This window comes from Gekko japonicus, unplaced genomic scaffold (assembly GCF_001447785.1).
Source record: "Gekko japonicus isolate JY-2015 unplaced genomic scaffold, Gekko_japonicus_V1.1 scaffold753, whole genome shotgun sequence".
NCBI lineage: Eukaryota > Metazoa > Chordata > Lepidosauria > Squamata > Gekkonidae > Gekko > Gekko japonicus.
The window spans coordinates 19076-29049 of record NW_015172027.1 but is presented as its reverse complement, the minus strand read 5'-3'; the positions used below and the strand labels follow the sequence as shown (position 1 = coordinate 29049).

Below are 9974 nucleotides of genomic sequence, written 5' to 3'. Positions count from 1 at the left end.
CTCTCAGCCCCACCTACCTCACAGGATGTCTGTAGTGGGGAGGGGAAGGGAAAGGAGTATGTAAGCCGCTCTGAGACTCCAAGTGAAGGGTGGGGTATAAATCCAATCTCTTCTTCCAGTTTGGTGTAGTGGTTAAGTGTGCGGACTCTAATCTGGGAGAACCGGGTTTGATTCCCCACTCCTCCACTTGCACCTGCTGATGTGACCTTGGGTCAGTCACAAGCTCTGGCACAGCTGTCCTTGAAAAAGAGCAGTTTGTGTCAGAGTTCTCTCAGCCCCACCCACCTCACAGGGTGTCTGTTGTGGGGAGGGGGAGAGAAAGGAGTTTGTAAGCCGCTCTGAGACTCCAAGTGAAGGGCGGGGAATAAATCCAACCTCTTCTTCTTCATACAGATTTTAAATCAGTGTGAGCTGCAGAATTTTACTCTGTTCTATTTATTTTTTTCTTCACAGCAACCCTGTGAGGTAGACTACATGAGAGAGACAGAGAACAGTTGCCCAGGGTCAACTGCTGAGCTTCACGGCTGTGGGGATCCCCAGTCTTAGTTCAGTATCTGACCATCCCCGCTCACATGATTCGGGAATAACCTTGTGCCTTGGCCCATTTAAATTATTGATAGCAGCTGCTGCTCATGGCGTACAACTAACACGACAGAAATCATGGGTCCCCAACCTTTTTGACCCTGTGGGCATCTTTGGAATTCTGACACAAAATTATCAGAATTGCAGTGGGATTGGGGGCGGGGGGCCTGCAATCCTATGTACGCAGATCTCGGAATAAGCGTCACAGAAGACAAGGAGGCTTGTTTCAAAGCAAATGTGCACAGGACTGGGCTGACACCCCTCTATATCCACTCAGTGACACTGGAACGGAGAGCCGGGTCATGAGGGGTGGATAAGGCATGACCCCAACTGGCGAGGCAACCAGTCAGGCGGCCGCCTCATCACTTCAGGGAAAAGGGCGGAATTAATCCCAGAGGCTCCTGCAGAGGAACAGATGGGACAAGGCTTTAATGCGCAGCTAGACACTGCGGCCTGCCTCCCTTGGAAAGCAGCTATCCTGGCTCACAGCTTTGCTCCAGACACACACACACCCCAAAAGCCCCACTGGGCCCTATGACTTTTCTCAGGAACTCAGAGGGTCCCGGCTTCGAGTTCCCACACCTCTTATGCATAAATTAGATCCTGCTCGTTTCTTAGGAACTTCAGGCCAACGGTTTCCAGGCCACTAGGCTGTGCTGCCAAATTTTATTTCTTTAGATATTTATACCCTCACTTTTCTTCCCACCGGGGAGTCCCAAAGCAGCTTATAAACACTGTACTCGCCCTCCTCCATTTTCTTCTCACGACCACTGTCCTGTGAGGTAGGTTAGACCAAGAGCCTTACTAGATGTTACAGACTACATTTCATTTCAATGGGGAGCCAGCATGCGCACTGAATGTTTGCATGTGCTGGCTCCTCACAGAGAAAATCACACTCCCATTTGCAGCCACTGTTTCAGTTGCCCAAAACAGCCCAGGGAAGAAGGCAGAATTCCTCCTTCTCCCAGGCACCAGTCCCAACCTGAGCGGCTCAATGGGGAGCCAGCATGCGCACTGAATGTTTGCATGTGCTGGCTCCTCACAGAGAAAATCACACTCCCATTTGCAGCCACTGTTTCAGTTGCCCAAAACAGCCCAGGGAAGAAGGCAGAATTCCTCCTTCTCCCAGGCACCAGTCCCAACCTGAGCGGGGCCCTGCTGTGCATTGATTGAGGAGTTGCCACCGGGAACTAGCAGTCCCTGCTGAGAACTCATGCAGTTTGTAACGTCTCCTTAGGCCCTGAGAACATGTAACTGTCCCAAGGTCACCCAGTGAGATTCCAGGGCAGAGAGAGGATTCGAACCTGGGCCTCCCAGATCCTAGTTCGACACTTGGACCGCAACACCACGCTGGCTCTCAACGTCTAGTTTGTCTGTCTGGCTAGGTAAGCTTTTCAGATGTGAGGCAATGCCTCGGAAATTTCCAGAAGCTGAAAAAGGTTGAGCGGGACTGTCAGTGGTGAGGGCTTCGGTGCTCTCCACAGCTCTTTTAGTCTCTTCTCACGGCCAGCAGAAGCAGAATAAATTATGCAAAACAAACATAGGCCAAGCTAATGAGTTTGATTTATTTAATCAAAAAGGTTGAGCCTGCCACGGTGTGGAATTTGGGTTACCTTGGTGAGCAATTATTTTAAGGACAAAGCGTATATGGCTTCACCCATAATCACACCCCATCCCATATACCTTGGTGAATTACGGAGAGGCATAAAAATGCTGCAGACCCAATCGTGGTTTGCCCCACTGTCAGAGAGCCTGATCCTGTACACACAAGTCCCTTGCGTTAATGGAGCTTTCTGCAAAGTTTAAGGTTGCCTGGTGCTGTGAACTGACAGGAAAGGTCAGGGTTTCAGCCTCTTTCTCTTGACCCTTCAGAGAAGTAAAACCTCAAAAGCATAAGATTATATGAGGAGACCTGCTGGATGAGACCAATGATTCATCTAGTCCCACATCTCATTTTCCACACTGTGGGCAGCCAGTTGCCCCGGAGGACCAACAAACAGGGCACAGAGGCCAAAGCATTCCCCTAGCCTTCTGGTACACACAGGGCTCTTTTTGTAGAAAAAGCCCAGCAGGAACTCATTAGTATAATAGGCCACACCCAAGAGCAGAAGCTCATTAGCATATTAGGCCACACCCCCGACAGCACAGCTCATTAGCACATTACAGCCACACCCCCATGTTACCAGAAGTGTGGTTATCCAGCCACACCCACCTTTTGCTTGTTATTCTGTTTACCTTGTTTGTTGTCAAAACCCAGGGCTTTTTTGTAGCAGGAACTCCTTTGCATGTTAGGCCACACACCCCTAATGTAGCCAATCCTAATGAGTTTCTGCTGTTGGGTGTGGCCTATTATGCTAATGAGTTCCTGCTGGGCATGGCCAACTTGGGAGCCAGCCGGAACTCCGTTCCTGTGCGTTCCTGCCCAAAAATAGCCCTGGGTACAGATAAGTTTACTGCGTCTGAATTTCCCTTTATTCATTATAGCCAGTAGCCATTTATGGAAGTCTCCTCTATGAGTATTCAGGGGCAGGGGCTACTTTCTGAGAGCTTTGGGTACTTTCTCCATCCCAGCAGGTTCCATCTCCTTCCCCAAAATCTCACAAGATTTGGCTACATTATTTGAGGTAAGTGTGGATAAACTGATACAGTCATAGATAATTCACTTTGTCTAAATATGTTGTGACAGATTTTAAGGACCCCTTTCCATAATTAGCAATGCACACAAACCAAGTTCAGTATAAGAAGAAAAACCCACACAAAGAGAGAGATTGGGTAGTGAAGGGCAGGGTATAAATCCAAAGGAGTCTTAGAGCGGCTTACAGACTCCTTTCCCTTCCTTCCCCTCCCCACAACAGACACCCTGTGAGGTAGGTGGGGGTGTGAGAGCTCTGACAGAAACTGCTCTTTTTCAAGAACAGCTGTGCCAGAACTATGGCTTGCCCAAGCTCATACAGCAGATGCAAGTGGAAGAGTGGGGAACAAAACCTGGTTCTCCCAGATTAGCGTCCATGCACTTAACCACTACACCAAAAAATTCCATAGGACTCTGCCACTACTATAGGCTGTGGCTATAGCTCTCTCCACCCCTCCAATCCTGAAAGACTATGATAGGCCCCACGTTACCTAGTGAACTTCACAGCTGAGTGGGAATAGACAGGATTCAGAATCCCACAGCTTAGGTTGTGCAGTCACACCCAGGCATGTGCATAGCTACTTGTCTAGCTGCTGACGGCATGTAAGAACTGCCCCCATATGATCACTCGGTTATTTTAGTAGAGCAGAAGACAGAGGACTCTACATTACTGACATGGGAGCATGCAGGTAGAATGTGCAGGTATGTGTCTTTTAAAAATGCGTTCAGGGCTAGTAACTTGAAAGTCCTTGCAAAGAAGTCTACAGAAAAAGCCAGGGTGGTGTAGTGGTTAGAGTGCCGGACTAGGGTTTGGGAGGCCCAGATTCAAATCCCCACTCCGCCATGGAATCTCACTGGGTGACCTAGGGCTAGTCACTCACTCACTCTCTCTCTCTCTCTCAGCCTAATGGTAAAGTAAGGGTTGCTGTGACGAAAAAATGGAGGAGAGGAGAACACCACAAGTCATGTTGGGTCCCCGTTGTAGAGAAAGGTGGGGTATAAATGAAGTAAAGTAAATAAACACAGTCCAACTATTCCTTAAATACACGAACAGATTACCTCATCCCGTCGTGACGGCACCCAAGGCCGAGTCAGCAGTGCCGTGTCCCCTTGTATCACTGCCAAATCCCCTACTAGTGTTGAACAAGGGAGGCCTTCGTCCGCTGCCAGCTCGATGACTTGAAGCCCCAACTTCTGGCGTAGGATGCCCGTATAGACCCCGTATTGCCGATGAGCCTTGGCCAGGTCCACCGGCTCAGTCCCCCCATCAGACCCTTCCGCCATGGTCTCCAACGTACCAAACGAGGAAGGGATGCATCGGACAATGACGTGGGTGTATTTGCCAAAAGATGAGATGTTGGCCATGGTCTGAAAGGGAAACGAGAGGACGTACATTTAGCAGCTTCTCCACCAAGAATATACCATGGTTCAGCCAAGTCTGAGTTACATCAACGTGTACTCCATTTCTTGTACTAACCAATTCTGCAGTCAAGCATGTTGGTGAGAGCCAATGTGCCATAATGAATACAGTAGTAGAAGTGGCTTGGGTAGACCAAAATAATAATAATAATCAGAGAGCTGTGTTTAAGAAAATCCAAGGTATATTTGATTATATTAATAGAACATTATAATGAATTGCTTAGACAATGATTATTTAGTAGAAACTATATAATGTTAAAATGTAGCTTTGCAAAAATCTTAGTAGCCTTGATGGTAGAAAGATAGCTAGCTATCTATGTATGAGGTAGTTTAAGAGATACAATATTGCTTTGATTACTCTCATTTATGTTTGTACGTTTGTTTTGTCTGTTTTGTCTTTTTACTTTAAAATAACAAAAATTATATATATAAAAAAAGAAGTGGCTTGAGTAGACGTGAGTTCAAATTCCTAGCCAACCACAAAGCTTATCAAATGACTCTGAGCCAGTCACCCAAACCCCAAAAAGGCACAGAATATTATTTATTCGGTGACGTTTGTACCTTGCCAAGAAGAACACGGTGGTATACCTGGTTCCCTACCCTTTTGCCATTTTATCCTCACAATAACCCTGTGAGGTAGATTAGGGCGAGAGACAATAGTCGCCAAAGATCACCTACTGAGTTTTTCAGGGAAGAGTGGAGATCTGAAGTGGGGTTTCCCAGGTCCTATTCGACACTCTAATGACTGCACCGCACTTTCTCACAAAATGTTGCCCTCAGCATAGGATTGCCAAGTCCCTACCTGGGCTGCAGTGGGGGAGTTCCTGTCCTCACCGGGAGTCTTCTTGCGTGCGCGCCACAATGATGCCACCCAGAAGTGACGTCATCGTGTCAGGCACGTTGGGGGCGGGGCAGCTATGATTCGAGGGAAAACCATAGAGTTTTCCCTCGAATCAGAGTGTCCCCACCCTGCAACGTGCCCGGCGTGATGATGTCACCTCCGGGTGACATCATCACGCCCGCACGTTGCTGAGATGCCGGCATTTTGGGGGTGGGGTTCCCTCCGGCGGCCCAATCCCAGGCCGGCGGGGAACAGGGTGATCGAACGGGGTTTTCCCCGTCCCCCAGGGGGACCTGGCAACCCTATCTCAGTACCTCAGAGGAAGCATAAGATATCCCAGTTACATAAATGGATTTTTGTCAGCACAGCCAAAGGTCCGTATAGACTGAGGGTCCCCAACCTTTCGGAGCCAGCGGGCCCCTTTGGAATTCTGACACAGTATGGTGGGCACGGCCACAAAATGGCTGCTGCACGAGGTATGGCCAGCAACAAAATGGCTGCCACATTTTCAGTCACACAGCGAAGATCCTTGTGCTATGCACAGCCCCATCTGGCTCCACCCACTTTCTAAAAGCACTTGATGGGAGTCATGGCACCCCCTGGGACAGACAAGATACATAAGGAGCCCATTTCAACTTTTGGTTTCTGAATTCTACCCAAGGAAGGCTTTATCAGCACAACACAAACCTTGGTGTCATTTTTCAACTACTGGGCGAACGTGCCTCAGCTTTAGCATTCCTCCTTGCAATATAATGATGATAAAGACTTTGAACACTCCCAAAAAACACTACTTAAATGCAAAAACATAATCAGCGTACTTTTGAAATGTGTGGGGTGGGGGGGTTTCTTAAAAAAAATAACAATAGGACACAGGATAGCATACTGCACAAAGGAGAGGCACTTCTGCTATGGACACCCAGAAACTAGGGTTGCCAGCCTCCAGGTGGGGCCTGGAGGTCTCCCGCTTTTACAACTGACCTCCAGCTGACAGAGATCAGCTCCCCTGGACAAAATGGCTGCTTTGAAGGGTGGACTCTATGGCCTTGTCCCATGCTGAGGCCCCTCCCCTCCCCAAACCCCGCCCTCTCCTGGATCCTCTCCCAAAGTCCCCAGGTACTTTCCAACCCAGACCTGGCAACCCTACCAGAAACTGTTGCGTGTACTTCATGAAATTGCGTGGCTCTCGGCTCAGATTATCATCCATTCATATATTAGGTTTAAAAGCCCATAAACCATATACCTTCAAAAGACTCAGATTACCAAGGCTGGTCAAGATGTGATTCTTGACCACAAGAATGAGGGCCAAGCGACACCTCATGTTTCCCAGGAAGTCAGATTCCCCACACAGCAGACATGGGAAATAGCATTTCAAAGCTCCACAAGAGCCCAATGGTTCAGGACCGTGGCATGGAAGAGCCCCCTCTTCCTTTCTACCATTTTCCTGAGCTGAAAGAGCCCTCGGGAGGGAAGTTATTTGCCCCGTTCCGGAGCCAGTCAGGCCCAGGTGGACCTTTAAAATGCCATTCCCACAGCTGCTCTAAGAAAACATAATGTGGCATTTAGATCTGAGCCAATGACTCTCAGCGGCAGCAGCAGTGGACGACGCCCTGCAAAACAGGCACAGCCCTTCGCAAAGGGACTGCTGTGGTTCACTGAAGAAAAACAACACAACGGCAATAGCCACACATCTGAATTAAACCACTGTGCCGACTTTTCCAAAGTCTCTGGTAGAGGGTTTTTCCCAAGCATGCTGTGTGAGATGCTAAGGAACAAAACCTGGTACCTTAAGAAAATAAGAGAAGCCAATATTGGATCAGGCCAACGGCCCATCAAGTCCAACACTCTGTCACACAGTGGCCAAAAAGGTGCCATCAGGAGGTCCACCAGTGGTCCCTCCCCCAAGCACCAAAAATACAGAGCATCACTTGCTCCAGACTGAGAGTTTCTATCTATACCTTGTGGCTAATGGCCACTGATGGACCTCTGCTCCATTATGCTTATCCAATTCCCCCTTGAAGCCGTCCATGCTTGTAGCCGCCGCCACCTCCTTTGGCAGTGAATTCCTTGTGTTAATCACTCTTTGGGTGAAGAAGGCCTTCCTTTTATCCGTTCTAACCCGACTGCTCAGCAATTTCATTGAGTGCCCACGAGTTCTTCTACTGTGAGAAAGGGAGAAAAGTATTCCTTTCTCAGCCTGTTCTGTGCCCCATGCATAATCTTATAAACTTCGATCATGTCACCCCTCAGCCGTCGTTTCTCCAAGCTAAAGAGCCCCAAGCGCTTTAACCTTTTACCTTGCGCGGGAACAGCACGTGCTTGGGGCCCTCCCTACTTGGGCCGTGAGACGCTGTGGGGATAACAGTAAATGAGACTTAATGAAATTGCTGTAAGCCACTCAGAGTCCAGGGGATGAAGTGGGATATAAAATACACCAAACGCATCTACTCCACTCATTTCCATTCCTTAACCGTACGGAGGTGGGTGGCAGGGGGCAGCAGAGGAGACACAATCCTCCTTCCAGACTGGAGCAACAGCCTGTCCCCACTGTGAGGTACAAATATAAATCCATTCAATGTACCTTTATCCCGGCTCCCCCCTCCCCAGTGAGAAAGGGAGGAAAGTATTCCTTTCTCAGCCTGCTCTGTCCCATGCATAATCTTATAAACTCCGATCATGTCACCCCTCAGCCGTCGTTTCTCCAAGCTAAAGAGCCCCAAGCGCTTTAACCTTTTACCTTGCGCGGGAACAGCACGTGCTTGGGGCCCTCCCTACTTGGGCCGTGAGACGCTGTGGGGATAACAGTAAATGAGACTTAATGAAATTGCTGTAAGCCACTCAGAGTCCAGGGGATGAAGTGGGATATAAAATACACCAAACGCATCTACTCCACTCATTTCCATTCCTTAACCGTACGGAGGTGGGTGGCGGGGGCAGCAGAGGAGACACCTCTTTCCAGACTGGAGCCTGTCCCCACTGTGAGGTACAAACATAAATCCCTTCAACGTACCTTTATCCCGGCTCCCCCCTCCCCATTTTGCCCTTGCCTGGATAACCCAGGCTAGCCCAGCCCCATCGGACCTCGGAAGCTAAGCAGGATCAGCCCTGGCTAGTATTTGGATGGGAGACCACCAAGGAACACCAAGGTCGCTATGCAGAAGTAGGCAATGGCCAACCGCCCCTCTTGCCTTTAAAGCCCTACAGTCTCACCATAAGTCAGCTGCGACTGAGTGAGCAAAAAAGAACTCCTCCTCATTTTGGCCAGCTTGAAACTTCAGGGACAGATCTCTCAGTTTGCCAGACTTATCTCTTGGAAGTAACGGAGCTGGGACTCCAGCCACAAAAAAAATACTACCTTCCCCAAAATATCTGCCACATGTCTGGACTCGACCTCGCGGGCCCCTCACCCGCAGCGAACTGGTTCCCCCAAGCCCAACTTCTTGAGAGGCCACAAACAGCCTTCCAAAGGCCAAATCAATAAGCGCCGGAGGGCAATCATCCATTTCACCCACTCACCAGGCTGATGAGATAATTGCTTGCAAAAGGAATCCCATCAACTGATCAACGGCCTGCCGAAGGGTCGAAGCAGAGCTGGGCGCGTTCCAGACAATCACGAGGCGGAAACCCAAAAAATGAACGCTTCCCGAAATGTAATCACTCAAGAATCTTGGCTTTCTTTTAACAAAACAACTGGATGTTCTTGAGGCACCTTGAAGACTAACAGATCGATCATGGCTTCGACTAGAACCCACTCTGTCAGTTAGGGTTGGCAGGTCCCCCCCCCCCGGCCTGGGGGGGTGTGGGGGGGGGGGGGGTAGGGTTGGCAGATTCACGTTGGGAAACTCCCAGAGATTTGGGGATGGAGCCTGGAAAAGACAAGAACCAAAATGGGATACAATGCCACAGAGTCCACCCTCCAAAGCATCCATTTTCTCCAGGGGAACTGATCTCCGTACTCTGAAGAGAAGCTGTAGTTCTTGAAAAAGAGCACTTTCTGTCAGAGTTCTCTCAGCCCCACCTACCTCACAAGGGGTGCGTTCAGACGGGGGATTTACAACGGTTAGGGTGCCAGTTCCAACCGGTGTACTTACGGGCGTTCACACAGCGAACATCTGCCTCCCGTCCCTAACCGTTGTAAATCCTTTTACACCGTTGTACTCTGCCACTAGGTCCGAAGTGGTGGTAAACAGAGTACAACGGTGGCTTCCGATACAAACCGGCATCTGATCGCTCTCCACCGGTGCCTAGCCACTTCCGTCGGAAGCCTGAGGCTTCCGGCTTTCCCCCGCCATTTTTTTTTATAAACTAAGCGATATGCGCTCAGGCGAACCTTCGCCCTGAGCGTTTGTTTATATATATATAAAAAAAAGCCCTTACTTTACCGTCCTGGAGGAGTCCGGGACTACAGGGAGGCCAGGTTGGGGTTTAAACTTTAAAGGTAAGTGCTTACCTTTAAAGTTTAAATGTAGGGGGGGGGGGTGGGGCATGGGCAAAAATCGCCTG

At 49.3% G+C, this 9974-nt stretch overlaps 1 protein-coding gene across 2 annotated transcripts in view; it reads right to left on the bottom strand.

Annotated features, from left to right (window-relative positions):
• DDAH2 (dimethylarginine dimethylaminohydrolase 2) overlaps nt 1–9974 on the bottom strand; it is a 30409-nt gene that overhangs the window by 15796 nt on the left and 4639 nt on the right. The window contains exons 1-2 of one of the 2 annotated variants that reach the window (XM_015420577.1): nt 8988–9041; nt 4274–4582 (exon numbers count right to left, since the gene is read on the bottom strand). In XM_015420577.1, coding sequence (XP_015276063.1) covers nt 4274–4579 — 306 coding nt within the window. In that variant the 5' untranslated portion in view covers nt 4580–4582; nt 8988–9041. Of the gene's footprint in view, nt 1–4273; nt 4583–8987; nt 9042–9974 lie in introns of those variants that run through there. The other variant, XM_015420576.1, reaches the window with a different exon arrangement.